At 58.8% G+C, this 19,053-nt stretch overlaps 1 protein-coding gene across 1 annotated transcript in view; it reads left to right on the top strand.

Moving 5' to 3' along the window:
- The window catches only part of LOC111156417 (RNA binding motif protein 19), a 118,022-nt gene that overhangs the window by 76,842 nt on the left and 22,127 nt on the right, over positions 1 to 19,053 (top strand). Inside the window, exon 22 of the mRNA XM_022517298.1 lies at positions 6,800 to 6,905. Within this exon, the coding sequence (XP_022373006.1) occupies positions 6,800 to 6,905 (106 nt within the window). The remainder of the gene's footprint in view (positions 1 to 6,799; positions 6,906 to 19,053) is intronic.

Genomic DNA, 19,053 nt, shown 5'->3' with positions numbered 1-19,053 from the left:
CAAGAGGCCAGAGTGAAAGGGAGGATTGCTCTGATGGAGACGAGGTAACCTTTCCACATCCGGCTCTCACCACGATGAGTGGTGAGTAACTGGAAAAGTTCGGTCTAAAAGCCACCCTTTAAAAAGAGAGCGAGCGAGAGAGAGAACAAAAGAGGAAGAAACTGCATGCCCAAATCAGTCTCGGTTAAACGTCTCTGAGAGCCAGTGCCCAGCGAGGCTCCGGTCCACGGGGTACACATGCTCCCCAGCTTAGCCTTCTTTTTGGGGAGGAGATAACGGCTGCGGCAGGCCAGCCATGGCCAGGCTCCCTGCTCGCATCTGCACCTTGGCCGAGGCTGTCTAGAGGGAACCTCCAGAGATGTGTCTTCCCTGACCCAGCGGGGCTCGATTCTGAAGCTCACTGGCCCGTTCCTAGACCGCTGGTAAATCCTGGAGCCAGCCCCGTGTTTGCTGCAGTGTATGCACTGTAATCGAGGGGACGCACGTGGGTGCCTTGGAAGGAGCAGTTCCCCCGAGGGCCACACACTCCTGTAATCACCTGTGGTACGTGAAGACGCATCCTCAGGACAGAAGGACTGTGTGTTCTGCCCCCAGACGTGACCGCGTGACCCCAGTAGCCAGTGCTTGCTCAAGATAGGGACCTGGCCCTGGGGTAGGACGCTGAAGGCCAAACGCATGACAGAGTGAACGTGAGAGTGCGTGCTAGGCACAGGTCTGGACTCTGCAGACACAACAGGGACTAAGAAGCCAGCCGTCTTGGAGTGTTTTTTCTGTTTCTAGAACAGAGAGGGGAAAGACAAGTAAACAGGTCATTTCTGACAGTGCTCAGATGTGACAGAGTAGCCCGTGAGGTAGGGAACAACATTGAATGGAGTGGCCTCTTCGGAAAGGGGCATTTGAGCTGAGATCAAATGACAGTAAGGAGTTGATGGTGGGCACATCGAGATAAGGAGAGGTCCAGGTCATGAGAAGAGTGGGGTCAAAGGTCCTGAGGTAGGCATAAGTTCAGTGGTTTTGGGACCAGGAGGAAAGCCCGTGGTGTTCAATTAACTTCTTTCCCCCTGTGTGAGATCAGAGGGTTGGACAAGCCTGCCTTGATCGAAGGCTTTGGTTTTGGACACATTGCAAAAGTGGGAGGTTGGGGTGTTGGGCCCTGTGCCCAAGCCTCTGTGTACTGCAGAAATCACCTATCATAGACAATAGGGGAACGAGTTTGTGTCTCTCCGAGCCTCAGCTAGGGCCCTTATCCACATGGGGACTGTTAGGAAGGCCACAAGACGAGACACCAGGCAGAGCAGCTGCCCCCCTGCAACGTTTACTCCCCTAGTAGGAATCACTGGTGGATCCGCACGTTCACGGGGAGACCCTTCTGTAGGATGGTGGGCATGGAGGGGAGAGATCCGGAGCCCTGAGCTGTGGCCCCTAGTCGGCCGAGATAAGAAGTTTGATTGCAGAGTCCTTTTGTGTCTGCAGGATGGGAGGGTACCCTGCCTGCCCATCAGGCGAGTGTCCCCTGAGAACAACGTTGATGTCTAACCCGCAGTTGCCTCCCTCCCGGCACCTGGTACACAGGGAATGTCGGGCTGGTTGTTGCTGCACAAGACAGGGCTTGTAAAATGCTGCTTGTAAACGCTGAGTGATCAGAGGCACAAGGGGACAAGCCACCTGCTCGGACCCCCCCCCAGCTCACTGCCACTTGTGGGACCTTGGACAGGACGCTCCACCCCTGTGGTACATAAGGACTTGCTGAGTGACCTTGGAGAAATCCCATGACTTCTGAGACTCGTTCTTCCGCACTGACAGAACAGGAGTGGCGATGCCCACCTCCTAAGGCCATTGGGAGATCGTGTCCAGCAGATGCTTCACGTGCTGGGGGGCCCACAGCCCGGAAGTCCCAGGGGGACGGGTGGATATGCTGGTAAATCGGAAAATTGGTGCTGGTGGTGGGGGTGTATTTGAAAGCCTTGTTTTGCCAAGAGATTTAGCCCTTTTTTCTTACCTCCAGAAGGAAGGGAAAGAAGCCTGGGGTTTATTCTTACCACAAACCACCCCTTTATCTTGTCGAGACCATGCTGTTGTGTGACTCTGGGTCCCTTGGGTGACAGCTGGTATTTTTATCCCCCCTCGGCAGTGCCTTGAGCGCAGGTGGAAGAGAGGTCATGCCAACAAACTTCCCCACGTGACTCGGCACTTCTGCTGGGCTGCGGGTTCCTCTGGCAGATCCAAAGAGGAGAGTGATAAGGACTTAGGTCCTGGGAGCAGAGGGGCCGAGGCTCTTCAAGGTGTGCCTGACCCCCACTTGGTGTCAGCATACAGGTCAGAGGGGCAGGCCAGCCTGACAGTCAGCTCATTAGGCCCCAGAACCCAGGCACCAGAGCAGCGGCACGACCGTCAAGTTCTGCATCTCTGGAGGGTCCTCTCCGCCTCCCGCTCACCTCTCCCCTTGCTCCTTTCTCCTGATCCCATCACTTCGGACAAGGAGGGGAGCGAGAGGAGGATTCATCCCTTTTCAGGAGCATAGCCAAAAACCCCAGCCAGGGCTGGAGTCCAGTTGGGGGGTTCGCAGTGAGCACGGAGGGAGGAGACCCCCACATGCACCCACGGCACAGACGCGTGCGCGCGCACACACACGTATTGTGTCTGTGTTCAGGCCTGTAGTGCAGACCTGATTTGCATGCCCAGACCTGTTTACGAGGGCTGGGCATAATTGGCTCGCCTCACTCAACACCTCACACCCCCTCCCATCTCTCCCTCCCCTCGCTCCCTCCCACCCCTACATGTCTCGGAAGAAATTAGAAACGTGACAACAAACTCCAGTAGTGGAAAGCCCACCGGTGTGCCGGCAATCCTGCGCTGTGGGTGCGGCAGAGGGGGTGGGGCTGCGGCGTGGGGAAGTAATTGGTGAACCCAAGGTGAATGAAGTAATTGGAAAAGTGAGGTGTGAGTTTGTTATGAAGTGTGAGCGTGGTGGGGGAGGGAAGGAGGGCCATGTTTAAAAGCCCGGTATGTCCTCTTTATTCACAGCTTCTGATACAGTAATTGCTATTTTGTGGTTTCTATTATCTACACAGTGGGGAGCGCACGCGGCTCCTTCCCTTAGCGGTGGGGTCTGGGCTGGGTGGCGGGGGAGCTCCTGGGTGCCCCTTGACTTCCCTCCCTCTCTGGTCCCTGGCGGCCCTGCCCGGCCTCCCCCTGGTGGCGGCCTCTGCTCCCCGGAGACGAGGGTACATGCAGAACTTCCTTCAAAAGCCGCTCTTAAAAATGGCTCTGTGGACCTTCCTGTCAGATAAGAACCTTAGTAATGGCTGGTATTTATATATCGCTTATCTCCAAGGAGCTAAAGGTACTTCATCGATTTTTCCCCCGCAACCTTTTTTTTTTTTTTTTTTGCTTTTGCTTTTTAATTCGCTTTCGGTATTGCGCTGAGATCATTAGTACCAGCCTTATATTATCCCACACAGTCACACAAGCGTCTGGAGCCGGCCGCCTTCCCAGCATTGTTCTCGGGCCGGGGAAGGGGCAGCCGGGAGAAAGCGCGTGGCCAGGGGACGAAGCCTGGTCGCCTGGCCGCTCCAGCCTCTGGTTTCTCTCCCCTGGGGAATCCAGGCAGTTACACCTGGAAACGGTGTGTTTAAAAAAGGCCGAGCACCCCCCTGCCCCGGGCACCGGGTCATCGGTGGCTGGGGCCACGGCAGCGGTTGTGGTGTCTCGAAGCCTCGCCCGTTCATCTCAGGGCTTCCCAGACATCAGGAAGCGCCTTCGAAGATCTGACCCTAATCTTGCAGCTGCCCCTCAAGGTCTGGCTCTCTCTCATGCTGTTCTTAGAGGAAAGGAGGAAACATGCTCATCGGGACCGTCTCCCAGGTCCCCTTGAAGAATAACGGGATTTCTGAAGCCGTGTTCTGTGCCATGCAGACGGGGGCTGCGACCTCCCCAGGGCCCCCCAGCTGCCCGGGACGGGAGCCCCGGAGCTGTGCGCTTGGTCCCTCGTGGCTGCAGGGCCCCTCTCTGCTGTGGACCACCCCCCCACAGAGCTCTGAGATGCCTCGTCTCCGGGCCATGTGAACACACCACCTTCAGCCTCTCCTCGTCAGCTTTTCTCTCTACCTTTTAATTATTTTCCTTGCCTTTCTCCGGACCCTGAGCTGCTTGCCATGCACAGAGCATCCGCAGCTCGTGGTGTGCTGCGGAGGGAAGAGTGCACCTCAGCCATCTCCCCTCCGCCCCGCTCTGTCACGTACACACTCACATCGGCTAACTCACCACAAATTAGATGGGGCTACGAGGAAATCAGGGCAGAGGCCATCGGGACCATCAAGGGACAGGACTGAAATCCCTGCGGGCAGAGGCCACCGGTTCACACATGGCGGGAGCGGAAGGAACTGGGATTCAGTCTCCCTCTCTTGCCGTGGGGTGTTGACTAAGTCACTGGATCCCTTGGAGTCCACGCAGGCCACTCCAGCCACCCCGCTCCGCCTTTACGCCTCCAAAAGAGACCCCCAGTCCAGAAGGTGGCCAGACCGCATCTAGGTAACAGAAGGACCACGAACCACTTCAGGGGAAAGAAAGCTCTGGCTCATGTCCTCAGCCTGCCCCTTGCTAGCCAGAACCGCTGCTCCCTGAGCTCAGTCTCCCCATCCGTGAAATGGGGGTGGCAGGACTACTAAGGAACACGTGTGCTATTTGTACGTACCCCGTGGCCCATGCCATGTCCCCCTCAGCACAGCCCTTGGGGTGTGGGTGGTAACATACCAGTGGTTGTGTCTGCGGCCCGGGGCTGCCGTGGGCTTGTCTGTTCAGTCCAAAAATGCCACCAGGCATCACCTCCAGGCCGGGCAGCGGGCTCCTGGCTGCGGATCCCCTTAAAAGCAAAGTAGATGTGGTTTCTGCAGTTGCAGAACTGAGCACCCGCCTCGGGGTGGTGGAGAGCGCATCCGCGTCCACACCGCAGGGCCCTAGTGGAGAAGCGCGGTGACCCCTGACTGTGGGGGGGCCATTCAGGCCAGCCAGGGGGGTGGCGGTGAGCAAAGGCTGCTTGGAGTAAGCAGTGGTGAAGCCAAGGCTTGCAGGAGCCTGGGGCAGGGTCGTCGCACCCTTGTCTGCAGGGCCCCTGGCATGGCCTGGATACGTGGGAGGTGCTGGCTGAGGCCTTCTCTTACCTGCTGAGTCTGAGTGCTGTCATCGTTGGGTCCTCGTGGCCATCAGACGCAACATCCCTGCGGTCCCCACATCTCTCTTTTCTGAAAATCTCGGAGCCAATGGACCGTTTACCTGAAGGAGCCTACATGGAAATTCCTCTGGCCGCTGCCCTCCCTGGACGGAGAGGCAGTGCCTGTCATGGCACGCTTTGGCCTTTAGGTGGCAGAATAAAGCAGGCTTTGCAGGCTCGACTCCTCCGGCCCTCCCACCTCACCTTCTTGCTTGTCCCCACCTGCCCAGCCTCCGGGCCCCCAGCCGCGCCCCCTCACGCCCCCTCCTCCGAAGGAGCCAGAGCCTCAGCCAGGCCAGGAAGACTGACAGGGCTCCGAGGCCTACCCCCTCCGGCCCCTCCCCTCCCCAGGAGGCCAGCCTCCTCGCTAGCCTGGGGGGAGCGGCTGGGGGAGCTCGGAGGAGAGACGTGCGGATTCATTTTGAGGAATCATAATGCCGCATTTACACACCATCCTGCCTTCGGAAATTGGGCTGGCAGATGCCTGGTCATGCTGGCGGGGCTCCGGGTTCGCACCTCGGATTTAGCTTATATCATTTCACGAGAGCTTACGGCCTTTACTGTGTTTTTACCCAATCGGTCTTTGGCCCCGAAGCATCCTCGGCCGCTGAGCGTGTGCGCCGTGTGCCCAGCCACCCGCAAGTGCGCACAGCTTTTCAAATAGAATAACACCTCTTCAGATCCCGCGCACATTAAATATTTACCCGCAGCAATTTGTGCATATATATTTGATAAATGGACATCGGGATAGGGTTGGGTGGGGGGAGCGAGACAGGAGAGCCAGAGGGGCCTGTGATCCTTTTGTCCGGGCATTTCTCGAACGTTGATCTGGGAGGAGAGGGTGCGGGAGAGGGCAGGGGTGGTCCAAGCGGTGTTTACCTGTTTGATCCCTGCTGTGGGGATCCAAGCCGTCTTCTCCTCCAGAGCTTTGCCTGACTTGGGCGTCGCAGATATCGAAACTATAGCCCAGAGGGAGGGGACGTGGGGTTTAGAGGGAGTAGCTGTGTGTCTTTCCAGCACGGAGCACTGGAGAAACATCCCGGGCACCGGGACCGGGAGCAGAGACTCGTCCTGCTCGCTCCACACAGGCTCAGCCATGCAGGCAGATTCGGGTCAGGAGACCCCGCTGACTTGGCGTCCAGATCCCAGGCTCGTGCCCACGAGCAGCCCTGTGCCCTGGCCACGCGTGTGCAGGGCTGCACCCCCCCCCCCACCCCCGGCCCCTGCCAGATAGCCCCACAGGCAAGGGGAGGCCAAGTGTGCCATCCTGTCAGAGAGGAACCAAACATTCTCCACCAGCATCTCCAACCCGATCATCCCTCCCTGCTCAGCGTGATGGCCGGGATCTGAAAGGGGAGAGGAGGACAGTCATGGCCCCGAGCATGTGCTGGCCAGTGGGGAGGCAACCCTGTTGTACGGTGCGCGCAAGTGCATGTGCGTGCGTGTGTGTATACACGCGCATATGCCCCCTCACATACTTCTAACCAGAAAGGATACATATGTGAGAGTGGGTCCTATCCTCCCACACATACCCCAGCCCCTTTGCAGGCCTCCATTCTTAAGCTGCTGCATTTTGCCTTTTGTTTCTAGCACCTTCGGGGAGCTGAAGACCGTCCGCTTGCCAAAGAAGATGACCGGGACGGGGACACACAGGGGGTTCGGCTTCGTGGACTTCCTCACGAAGCAGGATGCAAAGGTGAGACGGAGCCCTTCCCTGCCCACCCCCCCTTCTGTTCGGGGCCCTTAGTAGGAGAAGCAGCTAAACCTCTTAACGGATGAGGGCTTGTCACTGCCCCGTGTGGTTCTCCTGCTTGTTCCCTGACCCTGCTAATTTGTGCAACTCTCTCGGGAAAAAAGGCCCTGGGTTTTGTACTTGGAGGAAGGGTTAGTTCTGTGTCCCCTACCCTCTGTCCCTCCCCAACGTGACATCCTCAGGAAACTGGGGATACAAAGTAGGGAGGCCAGTGGGTTTCCCGGGCCTCCCCAGCTCAGACAGAGCTCCCTGGTCATGAGCGCCCGGAGGCAGATAGCATGGGAGAGGCCATGTAGCGTGGCAGGGGCCGGGGACCAGCACTTGGGAATGGAGACATGTCCGCAGGGACCCCCATGTGTTTCCCCTCGGCTTCCCACTTGTGGCCAGGGCCTCTCGGTGGTGCCGGTTATAGGTGAGGTCATCCCAGGCATGTGTATAAGCACGGGTACAGAATTTTCCAGGCTCCTTGGAGGCAGAATCTTTCACTTTGGAAGCAAGGTGGCCTCTCGGATTGGGGCACGGGGCAGCATGGGGCTGGGTTGGGGAGTGGGGGTCGCTCTTGTGGGTGCGGGGCCCAGCCCAGCAGCAGATGTGGGATGTGGGAGCAGAGGCGGTGTGATCAGGGTCCAGCTATGTCTGGGGGCTCCCTCAGGAGCCTGTGCCTTTCCCCTCTACTGGCCTCCTCTTTCCTCAAGAGTACGGTGAAGTGACAGGCGGGATCCCCTCCTCATCTCATGAGGTGTCCTTTAGGAAAACAGGGGTGTTGGTTAGAATCACCCGTTGGCCTTTAGCGAGCTGCTGTCACCAGAGGCCCGGTGGGTGGAGCCAAAGGTGACATCTCAGGGACGCAGCTGCAGCCTTTGTGGGCCCTGGGAACACGCACAGGCACAGAGGGCACTCCTGGGACCTCGGGGAGCCTTGCCAGCCACCTTTGTCTCGGCGTCTTGAACTCAAGTGCCTGTTTTGTTGACACGTGGCCGCATTTGTCCGGACATCTGCTCCCCTTTCTTCTCAGCTGGCAGCCTTTCCCTTGCCTCCTGTCCATGGCAGCAGGGGCAGCACCCCCGTGCGCAACAGGCCCTGCCTGGCCTCAGTTCCCGTCAGCAGGGACCTGCGTTGGGGGACCCGTGTTGGCTCAGAGGGCAGTCGCGGAGGGCAGCCATCCAGAGCGCTTTCCCATCGGCGGCTTGGCCTCCCGAGCCTGCCCCACACCCCAGGTTCCTCAGCTGTAAGACGGCAGTAGGAACCAGGTCCCAGCCTCGCAGGGTGTGGGCAGACGGCATGCGTGAGACCCTGGCATGCTGTGCTGGAGCCCAGAAAGTCGTTGCCTCGCCGTGACCTCTAGCCCTGCTGCCTTGATGGCCGCTGTGCCTTCATCCCAGCCAGAGGGGAGGGAAGCCCAGGGCGGTGTTTTCTCCCTGGCCTTCCATCGAGCTCGAGGCTTCTGAGGGGCTGGACAGTGAGGGTGCCAAGCTGTTGTTGTCGCCTATCTGGTATCGGGGGTCCTGTGTGAGATCGTGAGCAGGGGAGAATCTACTCCCCGCCTCCAAGAGCTGCATCTTCCTAGGGAGCTCGTTACAGCACAGACTCGGAAGCCGGCCTCCTGAGTTGGAATCCCAGCCCCGCCACTACCTGTCATGTGACCTGGGGCACGTGCCTTACGTTCTGTGGGCCTCAGTTTCCCCCCTTGCGAGAGGGTGATAGGGTTTTCCTCATCGAGTTGTCGTGAGGTTTGGATGGGGTAGTATTCTTAGGATGGCGCTGGCCCTGGGAGCTCCGTCTGTTAGCTGCAACAATGAGGAAGGTGGTGTCGAGGGCGCCGATCTAAGAAGGAGGAGGGATGGGACAAAGCGGAGAGAAGAGGTGTCTGAGCCCCGTAGCTGGAAGGCAGTCGTCTTCCACACAGCGACCTCTCTCTGGGGCAGAGGCTGCTGTCAGAACGGACATGGCTCTTGGGGCTGGAGGGTCAGGCGGGGCAAGGGCTCCCGGCCTCCCATTCCGTGTGCCACATCGCCGGGATGTGGTCAGGGCAGCTGTGTCCTCCGGGATCCCTGGGACAGAAGGGGCCCCTCAGGTAGATGGGGCAGGGCAAGTGCCCGGCTGGGCAGCTCTTGTCACCAGAGCTGGGCTGCAGAAGCTATTTCCCAAGGCCCACCAGCCCAGCCCTGGGGATTCGTGCAAGTGGCTCCTCCCCCCCCCACCCCTTCCCCCCCCCCCATTCTGGGCCCCCGGGGGGGAAAGGGCAGGGGAGGCCGGGAAGGACTCGACCCCCAGCCCCTCCGGGATTGGCTCCTCCCGCCCCTTGGCTCTGACAGGCGGCCAGCCAGGCTCTGGGGCCACTTGTGGCCCTCGCGTCCCCCCACAGCAGCTCTCCCCTACGGCTGCCACCCTACGAGCCGGCCCTTCCCGAGGTGTGAACCCACTGGGAGTGAGCGTGTCTTCCCTGCAGATAGCCTTTTGCTCTTTTTGCCTCCCGGGGAAGCTGCTTCTCCCTCTCCTTCTCTGTGTCTGTCTGAAGAACTTTATTGTTTTCTGAGTGGCGTGTTTAGCGTCTGCCGCTGACCCAGAGAGGCGTGCGTGCTGCACTCTGGTGAATAGAATTCCGACCACAGTGCGGGTCGAGCCAACGCGAGGGTGGGCGTGAGGCTGAAGAGGGAGCGCAAGGCCATAAGGAGACCTCAACTGCGCAGAACGCCCCAAGATCTCGGTCTACTTCTGCAGAAGGAATTTGTGGGAATGCTAAGGGAACCTGCCTGCCTGACCCCAGTTCCCCCAGTGCGCTTCTCCCATGTGGCTTTCCTCCTTCGGAAGCCCTTGAGGAAGGAGACCTCCTTCAGAAGCCTTTCCAGGGCTCCACTGATCCCTGACCCACACAAATCCCTCCCATGGGTTCACTCCTGTTGCCTGGCTGGACGCCCTTGTGGAGATAGAGGTCGTCACTCTTGGCATCACCAACCCTTGAACCCGGCATTGGCGCCTCCCCCTAGCGGCTTGGGCAGTGCTCAGATCGGAGCAGGGCGGGGGGAGGTAGGACGGGTCATGAACAGCGGACTGCATAGTGAGGAGTCTGGAAAGCAACTGAGGAACTGATGGTTTCTGGGTGGGGCTGGGGTCCGAATCCAGCTGAGTCGGCTCCCAGTCCAGTGCTCCTTCCCCAGCACCAACCAGCCCATTCGCCACCCGGCAGAGGAGAGAATTAGGCCTGGTCGGTCCCTAGAGGCACCCCCTCAGCACCACTGTCTCCTGGGGCCCCAACACGCCCCTGTCTGTGCCGCCCCTGTGCCCAGCACTGAGTCCTCTGACCTTTCTGCATGACACTGTGTCCCACCCCGCATGTGATCAGGGACTTTGTCATCCGTCAGGCTTCTCTGGGTCAAGCACACACCCCCAAACTGGAAAGAATCCTAGCACGAGGCTCCACAGAGGCTGTGGTGGCAGAGCTCTGGGTAACCAGGCAACTGATGACAATAGCCAGAGGCTCCCGCGGCCAACCGTGCCGGCTTTGTATGTGACATGCACACACGTGTTGTACACCACACCGCATCGTCTTGCCCCAGCCTGCAGCAGCCCCGGGAACGGGGTGGGAAGTTTGCATCACTCCTTCTGCACGGCCACCGAGCTCCATCTGTGTAGCTGCTGCGGAGCTCTGTGGACTGATCCCCGTGGACCGAATTCCATGGATCGATCCCCATGAACCAACCAGAAGCCCAGGCTGTGGGGGCCTGGCTTCCAGCCAGGCTCCGGGGCCGAGGTGCTACGCAGGAGACCCATCCCTCTCATCACAAGGTCAGCAACCTGGCACATTGTCCCATCCTAGGACGCTTGTCGGCCCTCGGTATCTGGGGCAGTAAGCGTCAGTCCTTCTGGAAGTGCCCGTGTTCCCTAAAACTCCAGGGTGACGAGCTGATGTTTCTCAAAGAACTTCCCCCTCAAGGTGGAGGGGAGTGGGAGGGACGGAAGCTGACGAAGGAAGACTGAAGTCAAGGACTCGAACCATTCCAAATGGTCTTCCCTGGGTGGCCTGAGTCTGGCTCCCATGCATGCTCTCTCCCTGTCCCAGGAGCCACCCTGATGTTTCCAGAAGGGTAACGTCTTGGCATTGATCTAAACCGTCAACTTCTCAAAGCCTGTCTTTGGCAGGGGGGTGCTAGGCATTCACATTTGTCACTCTCCATCCTCCTAGGACTCCAGGAAGTTGGTGGTGGGTGGCATTTGACACCTGAGGACACTGGGGCTCAAAGAGGGTCAAGTCACTGGCCCCGGGATCATGCAGCCAGGACGGGGCAGAGCCAGCCCGAGTGCTGACCAGATGCCGAAGCCCGTGTATCCAGGGCCCGCCCTCCGCATTCATGTCACTTACGCTGAGTGCCAGCCCCTCCTCTCTCCAGCGCACAGCAGAGAGGACTTGCCAGTTAGAGACATTCCGGTGGGGCTGGAGGGCAGAGCATCTCTTGGGAGCACACCCACGCTGAAAGGAGCTCCCCACCCCCAGAGAAGGGGCGAGCACCCCAATATCAGCCCCACCAGCATGCATGTCAGCTTCCAGTCCCCCGAGCCTGACAGCAGCCTGGCCTCGGAGAGGGCCCCTGGTAGCCTCTGGGGTTCTCTTCCGCAGCAACCCCCTCCTCTCTCTTTGCCCGGAGCAGGCTGGTCCCGGGGGAGAAAAGGATGGGAAGAGTGGACTCGCAGCCCGGAAACCAGAATATTAATTTTTTTCCCATGCATGTGCCTTTAATTTCTCCCTTCCCGAGCCCGCCGCGCCTTTGTACTTTTGCAGTTGCCGCTGTTTTTATTTGCCGCCGCTGCTGTTGTTTTAAAAGGTCTATTTTCACATGGAATGTTATCCAATTAGCAGAGCAATGTGTTGGCTTAAATAAACACTTGGGGGGAGCCGGCAGTAGGGAGACGTGATGGCGGCTGGTGTTGGCAGGCAGAGCTGTTCTCACCGTGGTAAACAACCACGGCTTTAATTGTGGGGGCGCACCAGTTAATGTGTCCCTCCCCACGACTCGCTTCGGCACCGTGCTGGGGAAGGGGGGTGGGAGGGCCGTGGACCCGCGCCCCACCCTCCCCGCCCCAGGGTGGGGCTGCTGCTGAGGGTTTTGTCGGGGACCCCCATCGGGCCCGGCCGCACCCATGCTGTCACCTTGCAGACTCTGCTGAAACCAGCCTGGTGCTGGGGAGGGTGGACCGTGAGGGAGCCCGACGGGGCTCCTCAGGGCGGGGGTGCCCGGCGCAGTGCTGGGTGCCCGGTGCAGCCCACGCAGGGCTGAGCCATCTCACCTGCTCTATAGACGATGATCGCCGTCAGATTATCCGCGATGTGCACTCAGCACACGTTTGCTTGAGTGGAAGAAGGGAGTAGAGCACAGTCTCCGTGGGGCCTGTGGGAGCGCAGCAGGGTCCGAAGGGGCCATTGCCCCGTGGAAATGAGGAGGCCGTGGATGCAGACAAGGGGCTTCATATCCCCTGAACCCCAGGTTACTCGTCCATCCGCACGTCGGAATTAATACCACCTCCCTGAGGCAGCCGTGAAGGTGAAGGGCCAGGCCTGGGCCTCGGCACATGGCACCACAGAAAGGGCAACAGCAGGGGTCAGAAAGGGCCGGGCCCCCAGGGTCAAGGCTGCTGCCTGGCTCTTGGATGCTCTTCTTCGTCTCCAGACAGGTTAACGGCAAGCCAACTCCGGAATAGGGGTTGAGCCCCACTTTCCTGTTTAGGCAGGTACATGAGGTGCAGACCCTCATGCCTGTGCCTCATTCGCAGGGCTCTGCCTCGTTCCCGTGGTTAGAGCCCAGGGGTGAAAGCGTGTTGGAATCCCGAGCCTTGCATTTCAAAGCAGGGAGTCGGGCTCAGCCAACACATTATGGGCTGAGAAGTCAGGGTCGGGACAAGCCCCTCTCAGCTTAGCAGGGGGCACCCTTCATTCATCTCCAGGGGGTAAGCAGCGCCGAGAGCTACCCCTCTGCTCCCTCCCGTCCCTCCCTCCAGGCCTCTGCCCCTGGGTGAAGGTCATTTTCCAGAGTCTTTCCCTCACACCAGGCAGTCAGTCCCTGTAAGCCGGGAAAACCGACCCGCCCTTCAGAGCTGGGCGACTCCCTCCCCTCCAGGGGCACCACTCATAACTTTTTGAAAAGCTCTACCACCAACGGCAAAACGGGATCAGGACTCAGACCCTCACCGTGTGCTGGGCACTGGGGGAAACGAATCGTCGTGGTCTTACTCATTCTTCAGCAGCCGCAGGAGGTCAGGGTGCCCCCACTTCACAGTGAGAAAGGGGAAACCCAGAGAGGTGCCCCATCCGTCACAAAGCTGGAAGGCATCCGGGCCCCGCCACGGGCCCCCCCCTTGGAGCCCAAGGCCATTAGCAGGCCATGTCTCTTTGCCTGGTCGCTCCTGACCATCGGTGACCTGGCATTGGTTCCTTTATTTCTCCAGCGGTCAGAAGGGGTGCCTCACCTGTGTGTCCCCCACTGGAGTGTTAGCTCATGGTGGGTCCTCCGGGGACGTCGAGTTGAGCTGGATGGAATTGTGTGGATGAACGCAGAAGAGGGAAGAGAATCAAGGCCCTGGCTGTCTCTCTGAGAAACTTGTCCTCAGATCCCCGGGTTCCCCACTTGCAAAGGATCAAGGTGCCGAGTGGGGCCCCCCAGTCCCGTGCCAAGAGCCCCATTCATTCTAGATATCAGCTCCCGCGTGCTGGCAGGACATGCTTAGAGCTTCCTTCCGGGATTGTGAGTGCTGAAAGTCAGGGATGGAAAGGTTCTGCCCCTCAGAGCTCAGGGGCTGCCCAGAGAGACACAGAGCATACGTACAAAGTGTATAGGACCTCCTCCCGGAAGCATAGGCCCCATGTTTTTGAGCCACCCCCACAAAGAGAAGGAGCCAAGCCCCCAGCGGTGCCAGCCAGGGCCCGGTGCTCCCGTTCCTGTCACTCGGTCCCATGCTCCCAGGCACACGTGGTCGTTCTTGGCCATCTTAGGTCACACTTGCTCCAGGCACTGGGGGCGCAGATGGCCGGGCGCAGGTTGCCGTTGTCTGTGCTCAGGTGGATTTGACGTCTGCAGAGAGAGGCAGCCCGTCCACTCTGCAAGGCACAGAGCAGAAGGGGCTGAGAAGGGCCTGGGCTTGTAAAGACAGGAGTCCTGTCCTCGGGCCCTGGCTGGGAGCCACACACCCATGGGACAGGAGTCCTGCCAAGGGCATCGCGTGGACTTCTTTTGTTGGGAGGAAGGGGTCTGTCTCCAGGGAGAGCTGCAGAAAGGTCAGCCCAGTGCTGCACTGGCAGCCTTCCAGAGCCCACCGTGTTCCAGGAAGATGGCTGCCAGGCCTGGTCACAGTCTAGCCGATGGCTGTCATTCCCCTTCTACCTTAGCAGATTTTCCAAAGGGGGCGGGGGAGGGAGGTGTTGCAGAAGAGATAGCTGGAGGCTAGGACTCTCGATGCCCACAGTTAGTGGCTTAGGTCAGAGGAGATGAATGGGGTGTGATTCTGGGGCAGCCGAGCCAGGGGACCGGACGGTAGCTAGCCTGCGCTCCAGCCAGACCTGCCCAAGCGGCCTAGTGCGCCTCGATTCTGAGTGGGGCCAGGCCTTGAGACGTGCTGTCCGAGGTGAGAAGTCCATCTGACCCCGGTCAAGGCAGAGAACTTGGAGCCGCCAGCTGGGTCAGCAAACAGCCTCCTCCATGATGGTCCGAGAGGGATTTATGAAGGAGTAGGTCGGGCTCGGGGACTTTCCAGGGACGCTGATGCCCCCAGGGGCCAGTGACAGTGCTGGGGGGGACCCCAAGGTGAGCTCTGACCCTGGAGGGAGGGAGTAGGAAGAGAAATGTCCCCACCCCTTCCCGTCCTCCCTCCGGGACTACTGGCATCTCCCGATTGCTCACCCGAAACAGAAACCAGAAAGCCAGAGCCTAGTTATACAGCCCGTGGGAGTCGGCTGCAAAAGCCCAGGGAATGTTCCGGAAAGAAGCAGGAATAGCCAGCACTGGCCTGTCGGATGATGATGGGAAGTGGCTCCAGAGAGCAGGGGCTCCCCTCTTCTGTGGTATTTTCCTCCTGGCCAGTCGGATGCACCCTTCAAGTTCCCCTCTAGATCTTCAGGCTTCTGCAGTTACCCAAGTGGTGGTCTGGTGGTGTACTGAGTCCTGGTGGCATGGGCACCTGTACCTGTCCCCCAAGGTCCCCAAGTCATACATATTGGGAGCAAATCTTTTTCCCCTCTCCACTGCCAGACACAAGACCGTGTAGGCACCAAGTCACGTCCCAGTCAGAAGGCAGAGTGCACCACGCATACGGGCAGCCAAAGACACGAGCTTCTTGTTCCTGTCTTTCATGGTCTGTATTGTAGGAGTGTGGAGGGACCACAGCAGGCTACTTAAGTCAGCCCTCCGTCTCTGGCCAGGACCAAAGCAAGTGTCCCTTCCAGTCTGCAGATCCTCGGTGGAAGAGCCCCACGGTCTGCTCTGTGAATACAGTAGCCCCCTCCCACCCCCTTATCTACGGTGTGTTACCTGCGGTCAGCCGCGGTCCAAAAGCAGATGACCCTCGTCCAGAGACGGCCAGTGTAGCTGCCCGACGCCCACATCGTGCACCTCGCTCATGCCCTCTCGTCTCACAGGCACATTAACCTCCCACACCCCACAAAGAAGAGGGAGTTAGGACAGTAGCAGATTTTGAGCAAGACCGCGTTCAGGTACTTTTAGTAAAGTTTATTGTTACGGCTGTTCACTACTGTTGTAACTGTAGTTCTCTAATTGCAGCATTATTAAATCTCTTACTGTGGTTAATTTATAAATGAAATTTTGCCACAGGTACACCCGTATAGGAAAAATATGTATATGTGGGTTCCATACCACCTGTGGGTTTGGGCGTCCCCTGGGGTCCTGGAGTGTATCCCCCACAGATAAGGGGGAACGACCTTGTTCCCTGGGCAGTACTACGGGCAGCAAGGAAAGAGGTCTTCCTTCCAAGGTTCAAGGCTGCACTTAGGAGGCTGGCCTGTAAGCAGATGTTCATGGGGCCGGTGCTGGGCTGGAGGCCACACAGGTGCGGCACAGGAAGGGCACCCGGCTGTCGTCTGTGAGGAGAGCAGGTTGTGCCCTGGGCCCACCAGCAGGTCAGCTGTGACAAGGGAGCTCTTCTGAGGCCGGACTGGAGCAGGTCACAAAGGCCCGAGGATGGAACACACAGGGTCTGAAAGGGGAAGGAAGAAGGAAGTCGGCGTGTGTAGGGACCTTGGCCGGCACCTGTTTTCCTATCACTGAAATGGGAGAATAATGTCTGTTCTCATAAATAGGTTGGGAGCCCAGGCTTAGAGTTTCAACCCTGGAGGTCCATGATCTGCTTCCCTTTCATTCCAAGGGAAGAAAACAGGCAGCAGCAGCAGGGTTTGGAGAGAAGCACCAGGCCAGGAATGTCTAACTCCCCGCTTTTTCTGAGACACCCTCATTGCACCAAGTTCTGGGCACCCCCAGATGAATGACTCCCCGAGAGCTGATTTGTCAGAGGGGGCCTGTGCCTCAGCTGAGGTTCAGAACTCTCAGGAGGAAGGTGACATGGGTCTCAGCAGGCCCAGAGGCTGGGGGGAAGCTACTGGCAGGCCCCAGGCCAGAGAGGCCAGGGCTGCACGTTCCCCTTGGCTGTGCCTAGAACCTTCCGTGCCTTCCACACTAGCCTGAAGGCCTCTTGAGGCCTGGGCTGTGTCCTTCTCCTCACCCACCCCTCTGCCTTCTAGGACCCCCCAGATATATAACAAGCTCACCTCAGGCCCCTTTAGTGAAATACAATGACTCTGGATTGTCCAAGGCCACTTTTAGCCTCGAGTCCCTGTCCCCGCTGCCTGCGACAGTTTGAGGCCACTACGTTGAACTAGCAAGGCAGTGGGCACTCAGGAAAGCGGCTTGGTCTCCTGTGAACCGGAGGGGACTGGGACGAGGGAGGCTAGTCCTGCTATTTTTGGAGAACTGCATGCTGGGCTCCAGCGCCAAATGCACAAGAGCTCGTGTCCCACCGAATATTGTTCCCATTTTTTGGTGGCATAAGGGGAGCAGAGGGCATCCATAATAATAACCCCAAGCAAGGGTGCTGTTAGACTTCACAGTCCACGGGCTCCTCCTTGCCACTCTTTGCTGCCGCCACTGAAGGAAATGGGTCCCAGAGAGGTTAAGCAGCCTGCTCAAGCTCACATAGCTTGCATGTGGTGCAGTGGGGATTTGAACCAGAGGCCCCCAGTCTTAATGACTGTGCCACCTCACTTCTGGAGGTGAAAAGCCCTTCCAAAGAGGAGGTGAGAATTTGGAAGGGTTGCCATCAGAGGCCAGGAGAGGGAGTTTCTCAGCAACTGCGGCAGTGAACAGACCCCTCCCAGGCTCCATGGGCACAGCAGCGGAGAACGGGGTCGGAACGAAACGCCAGTCTGAAAGCTGCACGCAGAGAGGGGCCGGGGCCGGGGTGTCTTGCCTGAGGCCCCCCTCCCAGGCCCCCTCCCTCCCTTCTCTCTGCAGCTCAGCCCCCACCAGCTGGAGTCTCGTGCCCCCCCCCCCCCCCCCCCCCCACCCACCCGCCTGCGTCCCTGGGACCGCAGCTCCTCAGGGACCCGGACGCCGGGACGGAATACCCACCACGCCAGACTCCCGACTGACTTCTCTCCCCCAGCTCAAAACCCCAGCTCCCCCAGTCAGGCTGTCTCTCTGCAGTGCCAGCTGAGAACGCGTGTGTTTTAAAGCTCGGAATGGGCCATTTCGGCTCGGAGTCCAGATGCAGTTTTATGTCCGCATGGAAAAAATGCAGAGGCTCTGCTAGCAGTCAGAAAGAGTTTTTTAAATTAAAGTAAAACAAAAGCGGGGGGTGGTGGGGGAGGGAGAAAAAAGTTTCCTGCACCTGGCCCTTCTCAGAAAAGCGCAACGAGAACAGAGCATTTCTGTACTTGGACCGCATGTCTTGTTTTTAAAAAAGTGCATGTCCCACCAGCTCCCACCAGTGCTTTTCAGATTCGGTTGTTATGGAATATCCACTGTAGGTGACCCCCCCCTGGGCATGTCGTGTGTTCATCCCACGATTAGCCCCATTTTACAGATGAGGAGACCAGGGCTCCCAGTGGGGCACCTGACTTACCCAGGGTCACCTCAGCCTCTGTAATGAAGTACCACAGCCTGGGTGGTTGAAACCAACAGAAATTGACATCTCCCCATTCTCAAGGCTGGGAGTCCCTGATCAAGGGGGCAGGAGTTGTTGGGTTCGTTTCAAAGGAAGTCTGTTCCCCTCCTCTCTCCCAGCATCTGGTGGCAGCAGCATTCCTCAGCCCCCTGTTTCCATGGGGCGCCCGCCACGTCTGTCTTCACGTGGCTGTCTCTTACGAGGCCACAGTCGTACTGGTTTAGAGGCCTGCCTTCTCCAGGATGCCCTCGCCTTTGTTTGACTACACCTGCAAGGACCTGTTTCCAAATAGGGTCACAATCCAAGGTACTAGGGGTGTGGATTCCAACATCCATTCTTGAGGGGAGCACGGTCCAGCCCGTAACAGTCACGCTGAAGGTGAGGGCCAGAGGGGGCTCTGTTCCAGCGTGGAGTTCTCCTGGTCACACGCCACCTCCTCGCAGCATGGGGGAAGCAAGAGGGATGAGTCCCAGTCCCTGGGCTGCTGATGGCAGCCCAGAAGCACAGATGAAGACGCCACCGTTAGCCACTGTGGCTTCCCGACCTGACGAGCACCCGAGGCTGGCCCTGGCCATACCCGTGGCTGGCCTGCGGCCTCGCTGCTGGGAGAAAGAAATCACAGATGCGACAAGTCAGCAGTAACAGCACAACCGGGATGAGAGCTAGCATCTATTGAGCACTTACTGTATGCCCCACATGTTGTAGGCACCTTCCACTTAACTCTTTCTCCTCTCCCTTAGAACCCTGAGATTGGAGGGCCATTAACATTCCCATTTCATAGACCAGGAAACTGAGGCCGGAGAGGTTCATTAACTTGCCCAAGGTCTTAAAGCGAGGAGGTACAGGACCTGCCCTGCCCAGACACAGTGGCTCTGGAGTCTAAGCCAGTGGCTTCTGTGAACCACAGGAGAGCTGCAGGATGAGCCTCAGGGCG

This window comes from Enhydra lutris, unplaced genomic scaffold (assembly GCF_002288905.1).
Source record: "Enhydra lutris kenyoni isolate GAN:26980312 unplaced genomic scaffold, ASM228890v2 scaffoldscaffold46, whole genome shotgun sequence".
Classification (NCBI taxonomy): Eukaryota; Metazoa; Chordata; class Mammalia; order Carnivora; family Mustelidae; genus Enhydra; species Enhydra lutris.
Note: the sequence above shows the minus strand (reverse complement) of the source record. Positions and strands in the feature narration are given on the sequence as shown.